Consider the following 26,323-nt stretch of genomic DNA (forward strand, 5'->3'; position numbering starts at 1 on the left):
GAGAGAGAGAGAGAGAGACGTGCTACTGATATACTGCCAAGATTTTATATATTATTTAACATGTCAAAGCATCACTATATTTACCTGAAAATAACTCTGCAACGGTGGAAAAGCTATAGTTGTTTCTCAAACGTTGAGTCAGTGTACAATATTGCGTCACATGCACCTCCGTCTGTATCTGACCACACTCACAAGTCATCTCCTCTAACGGCAACCTCCCTCGTCCCCTTTTATTCCACTTTCCGACTTCAATCGCCAGTGACTGTGCCGACACACGGAGCCGAGTGAAGGCAACTCGATGGTGTTCGCTGATGTTGCATTTTGAGTTATACACAGAGTGAACTGACACACTAGGGTTTAGGTCGCTGTACAAAATTCGTCTGGAAGTTGTTGAACCCAGGAGTTTTGTCTTAAGTTCATCAACTCCCACTATTATGTCGTCAGTGTGGGCATGCAGCAGGTCAGTGATACAGGTTCGAGTCTTATATTGATTTTCCATAACAATTTTTAAAGACAGAATGAATGGGTCATCCTCCATCACCGCTCTTTCGGCCCACATCTTACAAAAGAAGTTCCGCTGTTTACTCTTCACTAAAGAGGGCAGTGGAGGATAACCAGACTCGGTGTAACACACATCGTTACATGTAGATAATCGTACATCAAGTAAATACTTTAGTGACCAGTTATATAATTTTACCACCGGTCTCAGGTCAGCGTCCATCCAGGATTCACGCCCGTACAAGACAGCTGACATTACGTACGCCTCGAACACTCGTTTCTTGACACGGAATGGAATATCATTATTTTTTCTTTAAAAACGATATGAATTTTGCGACATGAGCGTGGGCTTTGACCGCCAGCCCGTCAATGTGTACCACGGCCTTGTCCTCAATCGTGCCGTTTATTACAAAGAATTTTGTCTTTGACACATTGACTTTCATTCCATAATCATAACAAAATTTGCTCATGAGACAATTTAGAAACCATTCTTTCTCTGCAAGTTGACAACAAAACAGTATCATCTATAAGGATCAATACTTGTATCCATTTGAAAAAAGCATCATTACAATTATCTTTAATAAGTTTAATAAGATCATTTACGTATATTATGAATAAGAGACAAGATATGGGAGAGCCCTGGCGGACTCCGACTGCGGCCAAGAACATGGCGGTGCCGATGACGCTCTCAGTCACACTATACACGGCACAGATGACACCGAACATCACCATGCCACACCCTAAGCGCATTAAAATTCTGATTAATATGTCTTGGCACTAAATCATATGCTTTGCTAAAATTAATAAATGTTACAAATAACTTTTTCTTTTTCCTTCTAGCAGAGTCAGTTCAAAGACGTAAGGTCACCATGTGTTCGATACACCCGCGACCTCTCTGTGCACCTGCCTGCTCGCGGTATGGTTTGAACCGCCGCTCGATCCTCGCACACAGCACCATATCGAACAACTTCGAAATACACACACACACACACACACACACACACACACACACACACACACACACACACACACACACACACACACACACACACACACACACACACACACACACACAAACACACACCCACATCTGACAAGCCTGCACACACAAACATGACACAAAGGGTAACAAAAGTGGCACAAGAATCTTAGGAAGTGTCACTCCTTATTTCAACTTCCTCCTTTTGGGCCACATTCTCCTCCTCCTTCTCCTCCTCCTCCTCCTCCTCCTTCTTCTTCTTCTCTCCCTCCTCCTCGTTCTTCCATTTTCTTCACCGCCTCTTTTCTCTACCGCTTTCTTCTCTTCATATGTATTTTGTTTTGATTCGATTTTCTCTTATCTTTCTTTTCGTTTTCTTCTTTCTTCTATGCCTTAACATGGTACTTCAAGCGGTTTTTTTTTTTTTTATCCTTCGCTATCTTCTTTTCATCTCGCTCTCCTTCTCTTCCATATCTTTTCCACTTCCTTCTTCGGTTCTTTTTTCACTCCTTCCTCCTTCTTTCTTTACTTTCACATCCTCCTCCTCCTGTTCTATTTTCTCCTCCGCCACATCATTTTCTTCCCACTTCTTTTTTCTTCTCGTCCATTTATTTATTTTCACCTCCTCCTCCTCCACTCTTTTCCTTCTATTTTTCAGTCTCTTCTTCCACTTTCCCTACTTTCACTTTCTCTTCCATATTTGCCGCCGCCGCCTTTCCGCCTCGTCCTTCTCTTCCCCCTCCTCCTCCTCTCCCACCCCTTCCTTTTCATTCCCCTCCTCCTCCTCCTTCTTTTCCGCCTCCTCCTCCTCCTCCTCCTCGCCTTCCTAATGTCTCTCAGTGTTGTATAATGATTGCCATCTCTCTGCACTCATGGGCCAGAAATAACTTTACACACACACACACACACACACACACACACACACACACACACACACACACACACACACACACACACACACACACACACACACACACACATACACTTAAACATTTTCTTCCTCAAGTCTTATTGCGTGAAACATTTATAATCCAGCAAGACTTTATAAATATTAACTCTCTCTCTCTCTCTCTCTCTCTCTCTCTCTCTCTCTCTCTCTCTCTCTCTCTCTCTCTCTCTCTCTCTCTCTCTCTCTCTCTCTCTCTCTCTCTCTCTCTCTCTCTCTCTCTCTCTCTCTCTCTCTCTCTCTCTCTCTCTCTCTCTCTCTCTCTCTCTCTCTCTCTCTCTCTCTCTCTCTCTCTCTCTCTCTCTCTCTCTCTCTCTCTCTCTCTCTCTCTCTCTCTCTCTCTCTCTCTCTCTCTCTCTCTCTCTCTCTCTCTCTAGCCCACATTTACACGCCTCACTTACAGTACCCTGGCCCCCCTTTACCACCTCCCCCATCTCCTCCATTTCTTCCACCCCCTCCTCTCCCTCCCTCCGAACACCCAAAATAGCTTCAGGGGACAAGTTATGTTTTCCCAACCAATAGGAGAAGAAAATAGTGGAGTCTCTCACTGTCAATGACACGGACGAAGGAAGGGAAGTCGAGCGAACCTACGCCGACAAACAAACGGCGCTATGCTAGTTGACTGGTGGTGATTGTGGTGGTGGTGATTGTGGTGATTGTGGTGGTGGAAGTCAGAGTCTCGTATCACCAATCGAGCTACCTTCATTATTGTTCTTATTTTTCTTCTTATTTTTTTTTATTCTTATTATTTCCTTTCTTCCTCCTCCTCCTCCTCTTCCTCCTCCTCCTCCTATTCTTCCTCCTCCTCCTCCTCCTCCTCCTCCTTTTCTCTTTCATTATCGGTCTTGATATCAATATTTTTATTTATATCATCTTTATGTGTTTCCTCTTACTCCACCTCTTCCTCCTCTTCCTCCTCCTCCTCCTTTTCCTCTTCCTCCTCGCTGTCATGTGTCTTGTCTTCTCGCTGGGGGAGGCAGAAGGTAAAAAAAGGCAGCAGCATGAGGACGTACATTTAGCTGCAGGGAAATTTCCATAAGCAATCTTGCCATCTTTGATATATTGGTCATTTCACATTTATGTATTCTTTTAAGACTGATGAGGGAATGACTGAGAAGCAGGAGGAGAGAGGGGAGGAGGAGAAGGAGTAGGAGTAGGAGTAGGAGGAGGAGGAGGAGGGGTAAATGACATAGGCAAAGGGACTAAGAGTGAGGTGGGGGGTTAAGAGGAGGAAGAGAAAGAGGGAGAAAGAGGGAGGTAAGGGAGAGGAAGAAGAAGAAGAAGAAGAAGAAGAAGAAGAAGAAGAAGAAGAAGAAGAAGAGCAAGAGCAAGAAAAAGAAGTAAAAGAAAAAGGTAAAAGGAGAAGGAACAAAAGGAGCAGGAATAGAATAAGAAAAGAGATAAAGAAGAAGAAGGGAAGTGCGGAGTGGAGGGCAAAGGCGATGTGGAGATGACAAGGAAGAATGCTGACATCTCGAGTTTTACCCTGAGCTCCTTCCCTTTACCGCCGCCCTCCTGCCTTCCTTCCTTCCTTCCTTCTTCCCTCCTTCCCCCTGTCCTTCCAGAATAGTCTTAAGCGCACGCATACGAGAGCCTGGACACCAACTTTCTAAAAATGCACGCAGACTTTAATAGGTTTTCATATATAGCGCAGAGGAGGACGAACCATGAAGAAATCCACGTTTTGGGGTCTGTAACGAAGCGATCAATATAGGTTTGACCTCACTTACGCATTTACGTTTATTTTCGAATGCGTATATGTGTAAATTCGATATCAAAACAGACCTACTTCGGCGGTATAAGAGATTTTTTACGGTGTACATTCATCCGATTTCAGTTCCATGTCACCAAATTTATACTACACTCACCTCGTGGAGCAAACAAACGCTAACACGATACCAAACAGGTAGCTAAACACACAGACACGTTTCAACACCGCCCCCATGCAGGTACAAATACGCCGTGTTGGCAAGGTACGATAAACACTTACCATACTGAGCCCAGGTAGACACAGGGCCTTTATCATCGTCCTGTTACCCCTGCGGCTCGTATCTCGCCTGGCCAGTCAACTAATTAACACCTGGAGGAGTCTTAAGAGGCCCCGGGTCCAAAAACTACCTGTTGGCCCCATTCTGATGCTAGGTACGCGCACGTAAGCTTTAAGCCTGCGGGACACGAACCCTTGAACGCCTGGTACACACACACACACACAGACCATTCAGGTACTCACCGTGTAACAGGTAGCCAGAGGTGCTGTGTGTGAGTGAGGAGCGAGGTGAGAGAAGGCGTGCAGGAGGAGGAAGAGGAGGAAGTGGAGGAGGAGGAGGAGGAGTAATTAGAGAGAGTGAGAGAGTGGAAGAGTGACCTGATTCTCCCTCTGTCTCTCCTAAATCATTTCGTTCGTCCAGGTATCGTGCGTGAGGCAGAACACACAGCCTCCCTCTCTCACTTTCTCGTCATGCTAGCTAGTGTATGCGCTCAGTGCTTCCTCCTCTCTCCGCTGACCTTGGCCCTCCCTCTCTCTCTCTCTCTGTCTCCCTCCGTTGCTCACTCGTTCCGGAATAATGCTTTTTCTCGTTCGCTGCTTCTTTCTCTCACTGTCTCTCTCCGTGTCACTGGGTCTCGTCAGCTCACCGGACCCCAACGTCGTCCCTCCAGCCCTGCCCGGGAGGCACTGCGGGGCGCGCTAGGCAGTGAGGGGGAGGGCGGGACAGTGGCGGAGAGCAGTCCGTGCCGCAGCGTGCCAGAACCACTACTGAGTCTGAGCGGCGCACACAGTGCCACACACTCGCGGCTCGCACGCCTCCACAAGGGGGACGGATGCCTGCCACCCTGCCGCCTGGCCCTCTCTCTCTCTCTCTCTTTAGCTCTCACTCTCTCACTCTTACTTGCTCTCTCTCTCTCTCTCTCTCTCTCTCTCTCTCTCTCTCTCTCTCTCTCTCTCTCTCTCTCTCTCTCTCTCTCTCTCTCTCTCTCTCTCTCTCTCTCTCTCTCTCTCTCTCTCTCTCTCTCTCTCTCTCTCTCTCGCTCTCTCTCTCTCTCTCTCTCTCTCTCTCTCTCTCTCTCTCTCTCTCTCTCTCTCTCTCTCTCTCTCTCTCTCTCTCTCTCTCTCTCTCTCTCTCTCTCTCTCTCTCTCTCTCTGTGTGTGTGTGTGTGTGTGTGTGTGTGTGTGTGTGTGTGTGTGTGTGTGTGTGTGTGTGTGTGTGTGTGTGTGTGTGTGTGTGTGTGTGTGTGTGTGTGTATGTGTGTGTGTGTGTGTGTGTGTGTGTGTTGAAAGATACTTCATCTCTGATTTTGTATCCATATCTTCTACTTTTACTGCTACTTCTGCTGCTGTTTCTACTACCACTACTACTACTGCTACTACTATTTCTACGACTGCTACTACTACTACTTCTACGACTGCTACTACTACTACTACTACTACTACTACTACTACTGCTGCTACTACTACTACTACTACTACTACTACTACCATGCTCCTACTGCCAATAATAATAAAAAATAATAATAACAATAATAATGATGATAATAGTATTAATAATGATAATATTAATGAAAGAGAATAAAAGTATTGGAACTGAAAGGATAATAGAAGAAAAGGGAAAGATATAGGAAAGGAATCAAGAAAACAAGAATGGGATGAAATGGTAAGAAATAATAGAGGAAAAAGGAGTGTAAGGTTAGGCAAGCAAGAAGACAAAATGAACAAGAAGAAGAGAGAAGGAAAGACAAGAAGGAGAGCAATGCTAGAAACCGTGTATGAAAAGAAGGAAAGAAAAGGTGAAAAGAAAAAGAGGAAATGGAATGGAAATGGTGGATCAAACAGAAAGAAAAAGGAAAAAGAAAAAAGTGAAAAGAAAGGCGGAAAAGGAATTAAAAAAGTTATACCAATTGCAAAGGAAAGGAAAAAGATGAGGACGAAAGGAGAAAAAGGAATGGGGAAAAGTATATGAAAAGGAAAAAAAGAGAAGAGGTAGGACGGAGGGATAGAAGGAAGAAGGAAAGATGACTGAGAAAGAAACAAGAAATTATTGAAGTGTTACTGAACAGGAATTGACGATAAGGAAAAGTGGAATAAATATCTAGAGTGAGAGAATAGAGAATCGGAAAGCAGTAAAAGGAAAGACTCAATAAAGGAAGGAGTAACAAAAAACGGAATAACAATAAGAAGAAAAGAAAAAGAAAACGAAAAAAAAAGAAGAAGAGGAAGAAGAAGAAGACAAAATAAAAAGAAGAAAAAGAAGAAAAAAGAAAAAAGCTCAGTATACCATAATGAGGTCCTCGCAATAACGTAGTAGCAGGAACGAGACACTCAGGATTCATCGATTCATTGTGACGAATTTCTGAGCGTTTTTTTTTTTATTAGTTTCTCCAAGTTTTGCTCGGTAAGCGATTTTATTTTTCTCTACTTTCACATTTTTTCATTCATCCATAAAGACTGGTTGAATACAATTTTATTACTGAATATATGTTAGGAAAAAAAAGTGGATTGTTAGTTATTTTCTTCGAGCAATAATATAAAGAATAGATAAACCTTGCAAATCATAAACAATTCATCGTATTTCATTTTAAAGGCAATAGGAATAGTACAGTCTGTGGCTGAATCTGAAGTAAAGGGTCGGTAAGTCGCGCTGCTATCCTGACGCTTGCTATATATTTTCTTGATTTGGGTAACAGCAAGGACCTGTTACGTGTTATAAGAATGCTTTCCTTTCTTATAATTGTCACTTTCTACTTTATTATCACGGTAAACATTATTATCGATGGTATTTTTGGTATTATTATTATAGCAATTATCATTTTTATTATTTTTATTATTATTATTATTATTATTATTATTATTATTATTATTATTATTATTATTATTATTATCAGTATAAATTAAGTAGTAGTAGTAGTAGTAGCAATAGTAGTAGTAATAATGATAGTGGTAGAAAGGTAAAAAAGAAAAGGAGGAACAGACAGACATGCAACAGACCGCGTCCCGCCCGCCGCCACAAGCAAATATTTAGTCCCCGCCGAGTGGCCTAGACTACCCACGTGCTGTCCTGAAGGCCACCCATCAACCCGGACTCTAGGCTGATGCGGGGATCACGTTGCCATAAGTGTCTTGTCTTCTTGTGGTTGGTCTATTGATTGTTCTGCCCTTGGTCTGTTTGTTCTTTCATTCTTCGTTTTTGTTTTATCCTTTCGTGCTTTGTGTTTCTTTTTTATTCCTTTCATTCTTTTTTTTTTGGGGGGGGGGCGCGTCTGATTCTGCCCCTTTTATTCCCTCTTTCTTTTGTTCTTACTTCCGCTTTCTTGTCCCTCTATTCGTTATTCCTTCTTTTTTTTCTCATTTCTCCCTTTATATAGTTACACTTTGAATATTGTAGTTAGTTCTGCATCTCTCTCTCTCTCTCTCTCTCTCTCTCTCTCTCTCTCTCTCTCTCTCTCTCTCTCTCTCTCTCTCTCTCTCTCTCTCTCTCTCTCTCTCTCTCTCTCTCTCTCTCTCTCTCTCTCTCTCTCTCTCCACACACACACACACACACACACACACACAACGGCGCACGAGGTTGAGGAAGCCTGTGATATTGCTGCCGCTGAAGAGGAAGAACCCTCTGATGTCGCTACTGCAGAAGAGGAGGAAGCCTCTGATGTTCCCGCCGCAGAAGAGGAAGAACCCTCTGATGTCGCTGCGGTAGAAGAGGAGCAAGCCTCTGATGTTCCCGCCGCAGAAGAGGAAGAACCCTCTGATGTCGCTGCGGTAGAAGAGGAGCAAGCCTCTGATGTTCCTGAAGCAGAAGAGGAAGAACCCTCTGATGTCGCTGCGGTAGAAGAGGAGCAAGCCTCTGATGTTCCTGAAGCAGAAGAGGAGGCACCCCATCATGCAGAAGCCTCTCGGGGCGGTACAAGTGCCACAGACGGGGAGGTTTCCCTTCAGGGCGAGGGCTCATCACCAGTGACCGTCCCTGCCGCCCCCGCCACAGCGTCCTACGCCTACCGCAGCCTCACCGTGGCGCAAAGATTCATCTCCCGCCTCGCAGGACCCAGTGACCGCCAGCTGGAGGACCTGCAGCGGAGCCACGGCGCCAGCGTCATGCAGGTCAGGCGGACCCTGCACATCAAGGGCGACAGGGACGCCGTCCTGCGGTGCTACCGCCACATACGAGACGAGATCGCCGAGTGGCGGAGGCGCGAGGCTGCTGAGGCTCAGTAAGCGACTCATAGACATGCCTGTGACCCGTGACGGCCGCCTTACAACCGTGTTTCATAGCATTTCTTTGCATTTCTTTTCTCTCTTATCAATCTAGATATTCTGTTGTTGTTGTTGTTGTTGCCATACCCAACTCCCCAGCAAAATCACAACAGATCACTCTGTTCTGTTGAGTCATCGTGATCCGGTTTCGAGTTTCGGTGAAGGCGCTGAATGGAGCGGCTCGGATCCAGGATGAACTAGACAGATTGTAAGACTTGGCGGGGAGGTGGCAGACGGGGTTCAATATCGTAATTGCAGTATTCTGAGTGCAGGTAGGAACATAATTATTGCTTAAATGACACGCCCCTCAGCAGGTCTAGGTGTAAGAGGAATTTAGGGATCTTAGCGAGCTCAGATCTCCGTCCAAGCACACGATGCATTCAGGTTAAAAATCGAGCAAACAGAGTACTGGGATTCATTTCAAGAAGCGTGAGCAATAGAAGAGCCGAAGTCATCCTCAAGGTATATTTAGCATTACTTTGACCTTATTTCGGATCAGATCTGGTCACATTACTATAATAATAGTAGTAATGTAATTATTATTTTTTATTATTATTTGTAGTAGTAGTACTGGTAATAGTAGTAGTAGCAGTAGTAGTGGTGGTTGTAGTAGTAGTAGTAGTAGTAGTAGTAGTAGTAGTAGTAGTAGTAGTAGTAGTAGTAGTAGTAGTATTGGTGGTAGTAGTAGTAGTAGTAGTAGTAGTATTGGTGGTAGTAGTAGTAGTAGTAGTAGTAGTGGTAGTAGTAGTAGTAGTAGTAGTAGTAGTAGTAGTAGTAGTAAAACTAGTAGCAGTATTGTTTTTATCATTATCATTATTGTTGTTATTGGAAAGGAGATCTGAGGAAGTCACAGGTGTAAGGATATGTGCCTCCTCTCAAGCAGCATCGCATTGGCGCTATTTAAAGTCACCCCAAGCCCTTGTATTATTTTTGCTTTTCTACAATACGTAATAATGAAAATATAAAATAATAATAACAAAGGTGGTTGGTAATCGCGAGTCCAGCGGATGATCGGGACATGGTGAATGGCTCACTCTTCTAAACCCTTCCGTTGTGGCCGTCGTGGTCGAGAGGGGAGAGCAGGAATGGAAGGGAAGGCGAGATAAGAGAGTGTATATTTGTCTCGCCTCTCCATATTCTTCCAGTACTTGCTGCCAGTCGCGGACACGAGATGATATTTGTTTTAAGATATCTGACTCCTTCTGCACCAAATGAAAAGATAGCATTCTTAGCATAATTTTATGTCTTGAAGATGTCGGATTTTCCAGTATTAAACATGTGTGTCAGTCCTCTTCTTCACTGGTTATGTCTGTGTCAAGCAACGAAATGCGCGTCCTCTTGACCTAAGACTTAACCAAAAAAAAAAATCTACAGCAAAGGAGACAGCTCAAGGGCATTAAAACAAAGAAGCAACAAAAAAGCCCGCCAGGCGTTGCTCCAATACGTTTATATGTTGAGAGAGAGAGATGACACCGCGGAAGTTTGTTCGAAAATTCAGGGACCAATGCTAACCACCCTGGAAAGAGAGACACACACACACACACACACACACACACACACACACACACACACACACACACACACAGAAAGGCTTACAGGTACAGAAATATACTTGCCAACTTGAACACACAGACAGGTTGACGAAGAGACGGACAGACAGACCGACAAAGACACAAAGACACAAAGAGGAGGAAGACAAACACTTCAGAACGCCTCAACCCGCGAGATCAACATTCGCAAAACCTAATTAAGGAGGAGATTAATTAATATTGCGGCGACAGATGTTACGGTGATAATGATGATGATGATGATGATGATGATGATGATGATGATGATGACAATAATAAAAAGAAAAAAAGGAGGAAACAAGAAAGGTACCAGGAAGTAACATTAGATCTTGATTCAATTACGATAAAAGTACACACACACACACACACACACACACACACACACACACACACACACACACACACACACACACACACACACACACACACACACACACACACACACACACACACACACACACACAGCGGCGTTGTATTTAAAGCTGCCTGACCGAGGACACTCATGGCGCGTTCTACCTGTGAAGATGTTCCCCCTCCTCCTCCTCCTCCTCCTCCTACTTCTCCTCCTCCTCCTCATTCTCCTCTTCCTTCTCGTCCTACTCTTCCTTCTCTTCCTTATTATTATTATTTTTCTTTTTCTTCCTTCTCTTCCTCTTACTTCCTATTCTTCCTCACGCAGTTTCTTACCCACCACCTCGTCCCCCTCTCCTCCTCCTTTCAACTACTCACCCTCCTCCTCCTCCTCCTCATACTCCTCCTCCTTCCTCCTCCTCCTCCTCCTCCTCCTCCTCCTCTTCCTCCATTTCTTGATCCCAGAGGTTGCAAAAGAGAAGGTATGCAACTCGAGTGATTTCGATTTTGCTCTCTCTCTCTCTCTCTCTCTCTCTCTCTCTCTCTCTCTCTCTCTCTCTCTCTCTCTCTCTCTCTCTCTCTCTCTCTCTCTCTCTCTCTCTCTCTCTCTCTCTCTCTCTCTCTCTCTCTCTCTCTCTCTCTCTCTCTCTCTCTCTCTCTCTCTCTCTCCCTCTCTCTCTCTCTCTCTCTCTCTCTCTCTCTCTCTCTCTCTCTCTCTTCGTCTTCTTCTTCTTCCTCTTCTTCTTCTTCATATTGACGTTAAGCTTCAAGTTGGGATTCGGAAAGTAGCTTAATAGAGAAAGTAGAGCGAACAAATTTAGAAAGAGAATTTAAAAGCTTAGGAGGAGGAGGAGGGGGAGGAGGAGGATATCAAGAAGCAGAAGGAGGATAAAACGTATTAGAAAGAGTAGAAGGAAAAGATTAACTAGGAGAACTAAGAGGAAAAGGGAGAAGGAAAAGGAGGACAGAGGGATGAGAAGGAGAAGAAAAAGAAGAAGAGAAGGAGGAGGAGGAGAAGCAAGAGCGTGTTATGAATAATGAGAAAATGTAAACCAAAAAAAGAGTTCGATTCAGTACAAGATAAAAAAAAGCACTGGAAACGAGGTGAAGGGGAAGAAGGTTACGGAGTTATACAGAGTAAGGAAGAAGGGAGGGAGGGAGGGAGAGGGAAGGAAAGAGAAAGGAGGAAGGGAGAAGGAAGGGAGGAGGATGGAGGGAGTTTTGGGGTCAAGTCAGTCAGTCCAGGACGAGAGTCGAAGGTGGAAGCGAGCAGGTAAGGTCTCTCTCTCTCTCTCTCTCTCTCTCTCTCTCTCTCTCTCTCTCTCTCTCTCTCTCTCTCTCTCTCTCTCTCTCTCTCTCTCTCTCTCTCTCTCTCTCTCTCTCTCTCTCTCTCTCTCTCTCTCTCTCTCTCTCTCTCTCTCTCTCTCTCTCTCTCTCTCTCTCTCTCTCTCTCTCTCTCTCTCTCTCTCTCTCTCTCTCTCTCTCTCTCACTATCTCTCTCTCTCTCTCTCTCTCTCTCTCTCTCTCTCTCTCTCTCTCTCTCTCTCTCTCTCTCTCTCTCTCTCTCTCTCTCTCTCTCTCTCTCTCTCTCTTTCAAACTGTTTATATCCACAACACTTTTTTTTTCTTTACCATTTTCTTTGTTTTCGTTTTCTTTTCTTTTTCTTTACACCCGCGTATTTTCTTCCTTCTTAAAGTGGTAATGGTGAACCGCGGTGAGGAATGGTGACGCGGTGAGGAGCGGTGAGGGAGGGGCATGTAGTGATTACCGTGGTTGATGGTGGTGGTGTTGGTGGCGTTGATGGTGATGGTGATGTTGGTGGTGGTGGTTGTGGTGGTTGCGCAGTCGATTAGTTATTTTCACCATCTTTTAGCTTCTTTTTTATATTTTCACTATCTATTTCTTGTCCTCTTTTTTGGGTATCATGTCCACCTTCTCCTTTCATCTCTTCACATTCATAATTTAGTTTCTTCATCGTTTCTTTATCTATTTTCAACATCTTTTTCAGTCTTCATTTTTGGCATCGTCTCCACCTTCTCTCCTTATCTCTTTTCATCGTATTTCCTTTGCCTTTTCATCGTTTTTATTATTTCCTTTCATCATTTTTTTCTTTGCACTATTTCTTCAACATTTTATTTTATTTTTCCACCATTTTTTAAGCTTCAGCATCTTCCTTCTCTTCTTTTTTAGGGGGGGGGGGGGGAGGGACCCGTTTCCACCTTCTTTCTTGGTTGTCATTAGATGTATTAATGAAATGGCAGTTGATCCTGTTAATACCACTGCTGATACTCCTATTGTAGTAGTGGTAGAAGTAGTAATAGTAGTGGTAGTAGTAGTAGTAGTAGCAGTAGTAGTAATTGTAGTAGCAGCAGCAGTAATACTCCCGCCTTACCTATTTCAAGTCTGTCTCCTGCGCCATCATTTCCATCTGACATCTATTACGATTTTTTATCCATGTGAAATATTAAATTCGCGTCACATTCAGCACCGACCACAAAATTTCGCGAGTGAGTTACAGGCAGAGTTCCAGGATTCGTCGAGTTATTTGACACGGGGTACACCTTCGTCGAGAGGTGTTCATTAACGTGGAGAAAATAAAGTATAAATAGTACCCGTGCAGCCGATAAGAGAAAGGCTCAACACGAAATACTTAACTCAGGATTGGGTGGCGGAGGGGCTGAAAGGAAGAGTGTGGGGGAGGAGAGTGTGGGAACTGTCATGTGGGAAGGAGGGAGAGTGTGGGAACTGTCAAGAGGAAGTTCGTAGGGGGCTGTCCAGGAGAATGGAGGGAGGGGAGAAGAAGGGGGGTCGTCATAAAAGGGTGGGGACTTGTGGGAAATGGAGGGTGAGAGAGAATGTGCATGGGGAGTGTCGTGAGCTGGGGTATGTGGAGACTGTCCTAGTAGCTGAGAATAAGAAAAGAGATTAAGTTACGTGGATGACCGTTTTCTAAAAGGACTAATAAAGCACTGTTACCTCTAGCAAAACGTCTCTATAAAGTTTCAATGGGGAGTAACTTAATAAGACATTCATGTGTTTGAGGACTTGTGTATTGTTGGCCAAGAACAAGATTGCAAATATGAGGGCATGTCTCCGCCTTCGTCTTTGTCTTTGTCTTCGTCTTTGCTCTCCGTTACTGCTTTTAGAGTGACGTGTTCCAGCCTCACTCTAAAAGGTGTTCCCCCACCATCAAATTCCCCCAACCCTTCCTCCCCCACCGCCGCGCCCGAGCCACCTTGTACCTGAGATTCTGCATAAGATTGCAGTCGGAGATGTTTATTCTTTTTATTACTGATTCAGGATGTGATTAGAGGGCGTGTGAGGCAGGGCAAAACACGGGCTGCAGCGGGTAATTCACGCAGCTTTACGATAATGGCTGCCATCGGCTCGGCTGTTCCCTCCCAAGGCGCTTATTGGGAAGGGGAAACGGTGTATTTTATGCCTGGTAGATCTATATTACGTGTGGCTTGTTTGTGTATTTCCTATTAATAGATTGGTTGCATTTCGCACTTGTTTTTGCCAAGACCTGCATGCTACCAGCGCTGTGGATCTGAGTGTCAATAAAGCAAGGTGAGCCATTAACCGAAGTGAGACGTCCAGCGGGTCATTATGGCGCTCAGAGACAGGCACAAGTTCATTACACGGAGTCCTTCGTTGTAGCGGAAACTGGCGAAAACATTGAATACAAACCCGATGGAATATTTTTTTCCTCGATGTTTTGGAATGGAAAGTTAGTATAGTAATGTTGCAGTTGAAATTTTATACGCTATCCACGCACACATTCAGACTCAACTGTACCTCTAACGTGTTGGAGTAAGCGTCATCCAGCAACGAACCGCCCTATTCGCTCCTGCAAGACTTTTTCCAATTAAGCGTAGCGTGATAGGAAGGCCGTCATCTGAGGGCCCATTTTGGCTGCATTATCGCTGGGGTTGGGAAGGAAGCTTTTCATTAAACTAGCCAACCCTTTCATCCAGTAGCAATCCTTCCAATTTGCTCCTCCAAGACTTTTCCCAATCAAGTGTAGCAGGAAGGACGGCATCTGAGCGGCCCTTCTTTAACCAGCGACGTGCATCACCGCTGGGAGAAGGAGGAGCCTATTCATAAAACTATCTTGAGAAAAAGGTTAAATTCAGGCCTCGAATCCTTCATCTTTAACACGAGGCACTGGAGTCAGGAAAAAACATATATTCAGCGACAAAAAATTAGCATGTGAAATAAATGTTTAACTCACGCCTTGAGCCATTCATCTTTAACACCAAGGCACAAAGTAAAAAAAAAAAATACTCTGTAAAAACTCGACCCCCTTGGCTGCTCCATCCCACAATTTTGCTTCCACGCAGAGATTCCATGCAAGAAAAAAAATTGCATAATCTCCGTCTTACCTTACCTCGACTGCCAAGCGAGCGCCGGGGAAGCATAAGGTAAGGGGAACCGACACTCTAGACGCCTCCCCCGCCCTCGCCTCTAACGGGCCCAGATTACACCTTAGGGCAGCAGAAAGAGAAGGAGGATGCGTAGTAATCGACCCCCTTCCATGCCAAGCTGTCACACCCGACCATAAAACTGGAATCTCAACCTCCTTTTTCTTCCTCCTCCCCCCCCCCCTCTCTCTCTCTCTCTCTCTCTCTCTCTCTCTCTCTCTCTCTCTCTCTCTCTCTCTCTCTCTCTCTCTCTCTCTCTCTCTCTCTCTCTCTCTCTCTCTCTCTCTCTCTCTCTCTCTCTCTCTCTCTCACTCTCTCTCTCTCTCTCTCTCTCTCTCTCTCTCTCTCTCTCTCTCTCTCTCTCTCTCTCTCTCTCTCTCTCTCTCTCTCTCTCTCTCTCTCTCTCTCTCTCTCTCTCTCTCTCTCATTTATATACTTCCTCTTACTTCTTACTTATTCATCCTCCTTTCTTTCATTTATTCATTCTTCTCCTCCTTCCTTGAATCACATTTTTTTTTCTTTTTTCATTCCGTTTCCTATTTCTGTTTTCATTCCTTCTTCTCCTCCTCCTCCTTCTCTCACTTTCACTTTTCTTTACTTCATTCTGCATCCTTGTCTTTCTCCTCACCTTTCTTCTCCTCCTTCTCTTTCCCATACTCCTCCATTTTCTTCCTTTCTCTTTCTTCTTACTCTAGTGTCCCACCCTTCTTTCTTCTTCTGTTTTTCTCTTTCCAATTTATTTCTTATTTCCTTTTGCTCCCTATTTCTGTTATCCATTTTTCTTTCTTCTCCTCCTCCTCTTCCTCCTCCGTCTCTCACTCCCACTGTTTCTTTCCTTCTTCCTGTTTCCTACTCCTGTTCCTCACTCTCTTCTCCTCGTCTTCCTCTTCCTCTTCCTCTTCCGTTCCCCTATTACTCCTCTTCCTCCCCCTACCTGTGAAACCATAAATCTACGACCCCATCCACCTTTTTTCCCTTTCTTCCTTTTCACACCTATCTTTTTACTTCCTTCCTTGCTTCCTACTCCTTCTTCGACTTCCTCCTCCTTTTACTCTTCCTCCTCCTCCTCCTCCTCCTCCTCCTCCTCCTCCTCTTCCTCCCCGTCAAGCCTCCCTCCTCTTCCTGGCTATTTATATGAAGACACAGATCAATAGCGGGAAGGGAGAGAGAAGAGAGAGAGAGGTGGAGGGAAAGAGAGAAGCGTTCCAGAAATATTTTTAACGTTGTACAGTCTCTCTCGCTCTCTCTCTCTTGAACACACACACACACTCTCTCTCTCTCGCTCTCTCTCTCTCTCTCTCTCTCTCTCTCTCTCTCTCTCTCTCTCTCTCTCTCTCTCTCTCTCTCTCTCTCTCTCTCTCTCTCTCTCTCTCTCTCTCTCTCTCTCTCTCTCTCTCTCTCTCTCTCTCTCTCTCTCTCTCTCTCTCTCTCTCTCTCTCTCTCTCTCTCTCTCTCTCTCTCTCTCTCTCTCTCTCTCTCTCTCTCTCTCTCTCTCTCTCTCTCTCTCTCTCTCTCTCTCTCTCTCTCTCTCTCTCTCTCTCTCTCTCTCTCTCTCTCTCTCTCTCTCTCTCTCTCTCTCTCTCTCTCTCTCTCTCTCTCTCTCTCTCTCTCTCTCTCTCTTGATGTGTACCTGATAGACTTACGTCAAGACTTGACCACACACACACACACACACACACACACACACACACACACACACACACACACACACATGAATTAGTTATTCATAAGTCCAAACAAACTCATACATTGACATATATTGAATTCTATACATGAAATTTCCATCTTTTTTATCTCTTTGCTCCATTCTTCCTTTCATCTTCCTCTGTATTTTCCTTTACTTTCCAATTCCAGTTTCCTTTCTCTTCTCCGCCGCTCTCAAAACTTTATACCCTTTGATATCGTCACTCTTTATCCTCTCTATTATCGTTTTCCTCAGTTTTATTCATCTCCACGCTTACCATTATTTTTACCTTCCTTTTACGTAGATACCTTTATTGATCTTCTTTCCCTCCTTCTCTCCTCCTCCTCCTCCTCCTCCTTCCCTCCCCTCCCTTCTTTCCCCCTCCTGCATACTTTTTTTCACTCGGAGCATAAAGTTTTCCATTAGCGTGCACCACACAACAATTACAGGGAACTTTTCATTTCAAATTTTCATAACCACCTCCCGTGTGAATTGTGTGTACGGTGGTGGTGGTAGTTGTGGTGGTGGTAGTGGCGGTTGTTGTTGTTTGGTGGTAGTGGTAGTAATAGTAATGTTGGTTGTCAAAGCAATATAAATGTGATTAAAAGTGAGATTCATTTATATAACTTCTTAAGAGACGTCCCTTCTGTGTGTGTGTGTGTGTGTGTGTGTGTGTGTGTGTGTGTGTGTGTGTGTGTGTGTGTGTGTGTGTGTGTGTGCGTGTCTGGGTCTGTAGGTTACCGCCTCTCACTCATTTTTTCCTATATTCTTATCTCTTTCCCTTTGTTTTCCTTTCTTTGTCCGACACACACACACACACACACACACACACACACACACACACACACACACACATACACACACACATCCCCTCCTTCCCCCACACACTGAAAAAAAAACTACAACAAACAATAACAGAAGAGAAAAAAAAAGAAACACAATTCGAACCCAACAGAAAAAATCAGTCCTTTCTTTTTTTTCCTTCTTTTTTCGTCCGTCACGTCATGTTACTTCACGCCTCGCCTCTATGGAACTTAATACGCAAATTTTATTCATTTCGGGAAACGTTTCATTACACAAGCGAGGCGCCTTTGTTACTGAACTGGCTGGGGGGAGGAGGAGGACTAGGAGGAGGAGGATAAGAGAGGGAAAGGGGAAGGGAGAGATAGAGGGAAAGAGGAAATATGACAGGTTGGGGAAGGGAAGGGGAAGAATAAGCGTTATGGAATGGGGAATGGGTTAGATGGGAAGGAGAATGGGGACAGAAGGACCAGAAATGAGAGAGGTTAAGTGAAGAGAAGAGAAGGAGAGTGAGCGAGAAGAAAATGACAGGTTTGGGGAAGGGAAGGGAAAGAGTAAGTGTTATGGAATGGGGAATGGGTTGAATGGGAAGGAGAATGAGGAGAGGACCAGAAATGAGAAAAGTTAAGTGAAGGGAAGGGATAGAGAGGGAGAAAGGAAAAAATGACAGGTTGAGGAAGGAAAGGGGAGAGTAAGTGTTATGGAATGGGGAATGGGTTGGATGGAAAGGAGGATTAGCTGAGATGGACCAGAAATGAGAGAGGTTAAGTGAAGGAAAGGAAAGGGAGAGAGGAAAAAATGACAGTTTGAGGAAGGAAAGGGGAGGGTAAGCGTTATGGAATGGGGAATGGGTTGGATGGGAAGGAGAATGAGGGGAGGAGGAACCGGAAATGAGAGAGGTTAAGTGAAGGGAAGGGAAGGAATTAGAGAGTGGAAAAAAAGGCAGGTCGGGTGAGGAAAGGGGAAGAGTGAGTATTATGGAATGAGTTAGATAGGAAGGATAGTGAGGAAAGAAGGACCAGGAATAGAGTGAAAGGAAGAAGGGGTAAATAAAAGAGGAGGAAGATGAAATGAAAGAGGACGGAAAGGAAAGAAAGGATTAAATGGAAAGAAGGCTGGGGAGGAAAGGAACAAGGGACAAGATGGAAAGGGGAGAAAAGGGGAGGAAAAGGAGGAGAGAGGAAAAGAGACAGGCCAGGGAATGAAAGGGAAAGATTAGCAGAGGAGGAAAAGGACAAGGAACAAGATAAAAAGGGGAAAAGGGGAAGAAAAGGAGAAAAAAGGAAAAAAAACAGGCCGTGGAATGAAGGAGGAGGAGTGAAGGAATAAGAGGCAAAGGAGAGAGAGAGAGAGAGAGAAAGAGGAGGAGGGATGGAGGGAGGAAATGGGTCTTCAGTGAATGGTTGGCGTGACTTATTTACCGGCTATTCTCAATTTTATGTCAGGGTCATAAACGTCATTCACTGTGTATAGGATTTATTTTGCAAAGGAATAGAAGTTTGCATGTTGATTTAATTTGATTTTGTTTACCTCTCTCTCTCTCTCTCTCTCTCTCTCTCTCTCTCTCTCTCTCTCTCTCTCTCTCTCTCTCTCTCTCTCTCTCTCTCTCTCTCTCTCTCTCTCTCTCTCTCTCCGTTTTTTTTTTACTAATTCGTTGTATTCTGTTGTTTTTCTATCAATTCGTCAGCGTTTTCTTTTTTTTTTTATATATGTATTTGTGAATAAAAAGTTTTGAGCCGACGTTTTATGATGTTTTACGTATTCATGCTATTTTTCATTTTTCATTTTTTTTTTTTTGCATCCGTTAACTGATATGCAATTTAAAAACGATGTATCTATCTGTCTATTTATCTTTTTTATCGTCTACATGTTTATCTATCTATTTATATCCCTTTATTTATTTATCTATCCACATGTCTGTCTACATCTATCCTATTTATTTATCCACATCATGTGTTTATATCTTGCCATCTATTTTCTATTCATCCACATGTATCCTAATATCAGTCTATCTTTATCTATTCTAATATATCCATTTATTAATTTATTTACATGTCAGTCTATCTATACGTCAGTCTATCTCTATTTATCCGTGTCTACCCATTCACCTATCTATCTATATCTTGAAGTAAAGATTTAAGTAAGCAAACACGTATAGCTGATAAGTCTGCCAACACTCATCCTTCAAACTATGATTTCCTTTCCTTCTCATAATTTTGGATCTGTCTTTAACGTTTTGATTTTTCAGGTCCTTATCCCTCCTATTATAAGAATATTCTAAATAATGAGCGCATTAGTGGAGGCCGCCTCATTAACTATAAATAAGTCACGTTTATGCTCTTATTAGTGAAGCATCGCGGGGTTTATTATTGCCCCGCCCATGATTGTTTGGAACTCATTCAGTGGAGTCTGTCATTAATCTGTTCTTGGTTAACTAAGGCTGCTGTCCCCTCCCTCGTGTGCTTAACCCGTTCGCTGCGATTGGTACGGATTTCGCCTTCCCTGTTAGCCTGGTAACACATAGTCCCAGGTCTTTCTCTGCCTCTGTGGTGGATAGTGGAGTGTTTCCCATGTGGTATTGGTGTGCTGGATATCCCCTCCCAAGGTGCAGGACTTTACATTTTTCTTCATTGAATTGTAGCAGCCACCTTTTGTTCCATTCCTGTAGCTTGGTGAGGTCTTCTTGTATGAAATCCGCAGTCAAGGGGTTAGGTAAATGTTGATAATTACACCTCCACTCCCTAACTCATGAGTAACTTCTCTATTCTATCTTCTCTCATATATTTAAAGTGTGTCACCTTTGGAACAGTCTCTCATTTGCTCTCTCCCCTATGCCATTTGCTAGGTTAGTCCCTTTCGGTATTTTATGAAGCAGTAAAAAGCTGATATTATTCTGATTATCTATTCCATAATACTTTTTCTTCCCGTAAAGTAAATAAAAAAAGACGAAATCACATAATTAACCATCTCTGGCAACATCCCTTCCCTCTATTGGAATAAACCTCCATTAAAGCATAAAAACAGCCCATAAAAGGGAATCAGATCGTATAATTTGGTAGTCCTTCCCATCTGGTGCAGGTGGCGGGTTGGTGGAGCTGGCGGCGAGGCAACACGAGTCGAGGGACGAGTGTGAGGCAGCGAGGGTCGAACCATGGCCGTGTGTGAGGTGCTGGAGAGGAGCCGGGCCATTCTGAAGGCACTGGAGGAGGGAAGGAAAGAAGAGGAGGGCAAGCAGAGGCACAGTGAAAATGAGGACGAGGAGAGACGAGAGCCACCTGAGAACAAAGACGAGAAGAACAGCGGCCGAGGAGACAACGAAAAGAGAACAGGACTCGAGAAAGGAGTGGAGGTGAGTGGATGTACGGATGTGACGCAGCGGGACAGTAATGGAGGAGGAGGAAGAAGAGGACCAGTGGAGGAAGGTAATGAAAACGAAGAAGAAGAGGAAGAGGAAGGAAATCGACCAAGAGCCACGTCGAATGTATCTTTCACGAGGCCGGTTTGTCAGTACTTGGAAGAGGCCAGGGAGTTTTTCCCTCTCTTCCGCTCCTACTCCCCCCACTCCTCCTCCTACTCCTCTTCCCCCTCCGGTTCCTCTCCCTCCGTCTCCCTCTCTTCTTCCATCACTCTCTCTTCCTCCTCTTCCTGCCGGGATGTCAACAAACCAAGTGGAGGAACTGAACCCTCTTACCCATCCAGCTTGGAGAGGACTCAAAGAGAAGGAGGAGGAGGAGGAGGAGGAGGGGGGGGAGGAGGAGGAGGAACACACAATCAGAACACTGGAAAAACAAATAAAGAACTTACGGAATGTCTTGAAAACTCTAAAAGCACAGGAGGAAGCCCGGATCCAGACCGACAGGAGGAAGACGCAAGGAAGGGAGAGGGAACGAAAAATGGGAAGAGAGGAGAAAACGGAGGCAATCAAGGCAATGGTGCTTCGCCTCGTCTGGGGTCCCGGCGGCATCGAGTGTGCGAGTACCTGGACGCTGCCTCGAGAAAGCCCGGCGCTGCTCCCGTCTGTGACTTCTTGGCCGCCCTTAACCTTGGTCCTCAACCCGGAGACTCTGACCCAAGTGTGGATCCGTCGGTTGCAGCACACGAAAGAGACAATCCAGCAAGCACTTCACCTCGTCTAGCTGAGTACCCCCTTAAGCCCAACAGCGGTGACCCTGAGCCACGTAATTCTAGCTCTCCTGATCCAAAAAATAGTGTACTGGATCCGATCACTCAATTATCAAGCCCAAAAAGTAATGACACGGGAATGTTGAATTATCCATCGTGTCCAAAACATTGTCCATTTGCTTCAACTGATCATGTTTCCGATGCTCCCAGTCGCATCTCACCTGAGGCACCTGTGTCTTCACCTGGTCAAATTACCATTCCGCTCATTCCACTTAAAGACCTTCTTGACCCCAGACTCACTCCACCGAGGCAATCTACTGATCCATCTGGCCTTAGACTTTCTCCACTTGGTACTGTTAAGTTTCCACGTACCTCACCGAGAGACCCAACAGCCTCAACCTCAAGTCATGATGGTAAAGATATAAGGACGGACAATCATCAGCACTCACCTGTCAGTTCTTTTAGTACAGGTGTGTCTAAGCGAACCAGCTCTGGCCTAAAATGTAGTTACCTTCGACAAAGCCCTACCACCACGACCACCACCACCACCGCTGTTAATACCTCTCTCACCACCACCACCACCACAACTTCCCCGACTGTACTTACGTGTCAGTACCTCCACCGCAGTCCACCAGAGACCCCCAGCACTACCGGCACCACCAGCACCACACCCACCACCCATAAATGCCCATACCTTCAAAACTCACGCGTCACTACTGCGGTCTCAACACCCACAGCCACCGACGTTACCAATACCACTGTCAACACCACCAGTACTTGTGCAGCCACCAATACCACCATCATCTCCACCACCACCTCATCATCAACCAAGTGCTCGTATCTCCATAAGGCACAAACTGTTTCCACCACCAATGCTAGCGTCAGTATTACCAACGTCACCACCAAAAGTACTCCTCAGTGTCCGTACCTCCAGGCCCTCTCACGCCCTTCCACCTCCACCACCAGCAGCACCAATGCCAACACCCCCACAGCTACCAACTCCATTACAAGCAACACCAACAACAATAAAAACGCCGTATGCGAGTATCTCCAGCGCAACGCAACCACAACCAGCAGCAGTAACACAGTGATTTGTCAATATCTTCACAACAACCAGAGTCCCGGCAACACCACCACCACTAACACCACCAACACCACCCACACCATAACCAACGGCTCCACCGGCAGCGCCAATAACATTAGCAACAGCAGAACCAACAACAGAAACAAGAACAACCACAGCACCACCAAACACGAAGTCATCAGAAACGACCGTCAGAAGAAGAAATCGAGGCAAGAGAATAGCAGAAGTAGCCATTTAGAGGGAAACGGATACAAACAGGAACGCGTCATAACCCCGCCAGGCCGCGACACCAGAAGCTCGGAAGCCGTCACAATCCCACAGACAAACCTGAAGGCCTTGCATGGGTCTACGGTCGTCAGCGAGCTGGGGGCGCCAAGGACTAACGGACGTGTTGGACAATTGTTCGAGAAGTCCAACATATCCGGCGAGCCAGCTGACGAAGGTAGAGTCAATATTTTGCCATTAGAGGCGAGGGGAGGAGGGCGCTCTGCAAACACTGGACATCTGGAGGAGTCTCCCATCGAATCCTCCGTTGCCCACACAACACGTCCCGAGGCCGCCAAGGACTGGAGCCACAAATGTGATTACCTCAAGCATGCTGCTACATCTTCTATTACTACTAATAATAATAATACTATTACTACTAATACTACCAGTAGAAATGATTCTATGCAGATAACTCCTGTATCAACCAGCAAACAAAACTGCGAAATCCCTGACAGAATCGCCTTGGAAATCAGTCCCACAGGAACTTCCTTCCCATGTCCACCCCCTTTTCCCTTCTCGACCGTCAGTCCCCGCCGTGAGCCGGCCGGTTCTAGCGGCCACAATTCATCACAGACAAGTCAGATTTCTGGTTTCATCTCCAAGGACGGCAGCACCACAAGGACCTTCCTGAAAAACACCGGGGAACAAGGGAACGCGCCAAACGTGATTGATGATCGAGGGAGCGGCCGCGGCATCACTTGCCACTACCTCCGCCAAGCCTCTGGCGCCGCGGCTAAAACATGCCGCCTCACCTGTGAATTTCTTGAGAAAAATCATGGATGTATCGACAAGCTCAATGGAACTACGAAAGGGAAAGAGGAGATGGTGCGAGGGAAAGCAGAGAGAGGAGAGCAGAGGCCGCCGAGAAAGAATCAGGTGTATATAGACGATAATAAGGCGCCAAACTATACCGGAAAAACTTTTGGCGATGAAGCTAAAATAGTGAGTCAATCTCAGCAGAATTTTTACCAATCTCGTCTCTCGTATCAAGACCTGAGTGCCCCTGTCTTGACACACTTAAATGGAAGCCCAAGCTCTCCCCAAGCTATCAGTGGCCGTAAGGGAGAGGCAGCATCGGTCCCTTTCTCCGCCGCGAGGGGGGACACGCCCCAACCATCGACGCGTGCATCCATCAAGCCGGCCGACAGGGGGCCCCGAGCTGACCCAGGGTCCGTGCATGCGCCGCCCTGTGACGGGACTTTCCGCGCCACACGCTGCCGCACGTACTCCCCGACATTATTTCACCCTAAGTTTTCTATTCACCGGCTCGCTGTGAGAGAGAGGGACGAGGGAAATTTCTCTCCGTCGCCTCCCCTCACGAGCTGGGAAGTATTAAAAATGAGTCTTGGCCCGTGTCCTGTCCGTGACGCGGGGAGGAGCGACGAAGAGGAGGAGGATGGGAAGGAAGAGGAGGAGCTCTCCGACACGTCTGGGAGCGCCGCCTTGGAGGAGTACGACCCTCGCCTGAGTCTCACGCGGTCCGTGTCGCCCACTCCTTCAGATGACACGAGAACTAATGACCTGGAGCTGCCGTCACCTGAGGGAAGGAGCGAAGTTGGCGCCGCGCCAGCAAAAAATAAAGAAAAAACTTGCAACATAAAAACGAACCAGCCTTTGACACCCGATGGGCTGCAGACAAGCAAAGAAAGTTTTCAGAATGAAGAAATTTACAAAAACTTCGACCGTAACCAAGACATTCAGACGGCAAGCAAACTGCAGAGGCCGGGATCACAACCCAAGGGCGGCGTACGGGGGCCTCGGAAAGCTGAGCTGCCCGCGACGCAAGAGGGGAGGGACAGCGTGTCCTCGGTGACCTGCAGAATGGATCCGGCGGTCCCCCCCACGACGCTGTCCGGCGCCAAGACCTGCGGCTTCCTGCTGAGGGTTCAGGAGGTGCTGCGTTCCCTGCCGGGCCGCGAGGCGCCGCTCACCACAGCGGCGCCGGAGACAGTGACGGGTGGAGACAAATAGCGGCCGATGCGTCTCCGCGGGACCACGGCAGCTGGAGGTAAGGAGGAGCAGTGCGTCCCGTCTTTCTTCCTTTCAGGGCTATTCTTTTGTTTACCTTCCTTCGCCGCCCGTCCAGCGTGCGTTCATGGGAATTACGAGGGCAGAGATATTGCTGAGGGATATATTTGTGTCCGTGGATCGTGACCTTGTTTATGAGAAAGCGAGTAAAAAAGTAGACCTCGTCGGGCCGCAATCATTCAGGGGTCACGCACGTCCTTGATCCCTGGGAAGTGTATCGACCTCGAGGACATGACGTGACGAGGCTCAAATTCCCTTATGATTGAGTCCGAAGGTAGTAATAGTGACATCACGGGAAGGAGGAGGGAGGGAAGGGCACTCAGTAGTAGTAGTAGTAGTAGTAGTAGTAATGTGATAGTAGTGATAGTGGCACAACCATCACCACCACCATCACCACCACCATCACAACCACCATCGCAACCACCATCACCACCACCATCACAACCACCATCGCAACCACCAAACAGACCGAGCAACAACCTTAAAACACCACTAAAACACGCTAACGACACACACTCAAACAAGCAAGTAGACTGATGACTCGAAATAGAGACACCCCACTGCTCTCCACGTCTCGTTTGCCCTTGACGACCGACCCTTCTATCCCCCCCCCCCTCTCTCTCTCTCTCTCTCTCTCTCTCTCTCTCTCTCAATATTAAATTATGACCCCCAGCAATAGATCTTCGGTGTTTCTCTGCTTCGTTCATCCCTCTTTTTTTTCTCTCTCTTTTTCCTGCTTCTTTTCTCTTCAATTTTACGTAATTTTTGTGGATTTTTATTTCGTCCTTTTTTACTTCATTTATTCATTCATCCTTTTTCCTTCTTTTCCTTCTCCTCCTTTTCCCTTTTTTCATTTTTTTATTTTTTATTTTTTATTTTCGACAACTTCTACGTTTGCACATGCCTGTCTGCCTACCTACACACACACACACACACACACACACACACACACACACACACAGATCTACCGACAGAGAAAGAAATATAATCAAATTCAGTTCACATAAATCCAATATGGTTCAAATTAGCTGGGGCGGCCTTGGGGGTAGAAAATAGAATCTGACAGAATAAAGTGAGGGAGAGAGAGAAAAAAGGCAATTACGCGAACTGAATTTAAATCACCGTCACTTTCCTTTTTGTGATGATGACGGGAAAGAAGTGATATAAAAAAAGAGATGAAAATAATGAAAGTGACGGAAAAAAAAAAGAGTGCTGGAGAGAGAGAGAGAGAGAGAGAGGGGTGATACAAAAAAAAAGAAAGAGAAGAAAGAAGAAGAAAATAAAGAATATGACGGAAAAAAAGAGTGCTGGAGAAAAGACAGCATGAAT

The 26,323-nt window shown here is 45.6% G+C and overlaps 2 protein-coding genes across 9 annotated transcripts in view; one reads left to right on the forward strand and one right to left on the reverse strand.

Annotated features, from left to right (window-relative positions):
- Positions 1-5,246, reverse strand: part of LOC127007131 (uncharacterized) — a 157,056-nt gene extending 151,810 nt beyond the window's left edge. For 2 of the 6 annotated variants that reach the window (XR_007760081.1, XR_007760082.1), the window contains exon 1: positions 4,654-5,246. The gene's annotated coding sequence lies outside the window, so the exon portion shown is untranslated. The remainder of the gene's footprint in view (positions 1-4,653) is intronic. The other 4 variants (XM_050877787.1, XM_050877786.1, XR_007760080.1 and 1 more) reach the window with 3 other exon arrangements.
- LOC127007129 (mucin-5AC-like) overlaps positions 1-26,323 on the forward strand; it is a 296,085-nt gene that overhangs the window by 256,819 nt on the left and 12,943 nt on the right. For 2 of the 3 annotated variants that reach the window (XR_007760078.1, XR_007760079.1), the window contains one exon: positions 20,572-24,974. Coding sequence is in view for 1 of the 3 variants with exons in the window: in XM_050877777.1 (XP_050733734.1) it covers positions 20,645-24,937 (4,293 nt within the window). In the remaining 2 variants the exon portion in view is untranslated. Of the gene's footprint in view, positions 1-20,571; positions 25,598-26,323 lie in introns of those variants that run through there. The other variant, XM_050877777.1, reaches the window with a different exon arrangement.

The sequence above is a fragment of the Eriocheir sinensis genome, chromosome 34 (genome assembly GCF_024679095.1).
Source record: "Eriocheir sinensis breed Jianghai 21 chromosome 34, ASM2467909v1, whole genome shotgun sequence".
In the NCBI taxonomy this organism is placed as follows: domain Eukaryota; kingdom Metazoa; phylum Arthropoda; class Malacostraca; order Decapoda; family Varunidae; genus Eriocheir; species Eriocheir sinensis.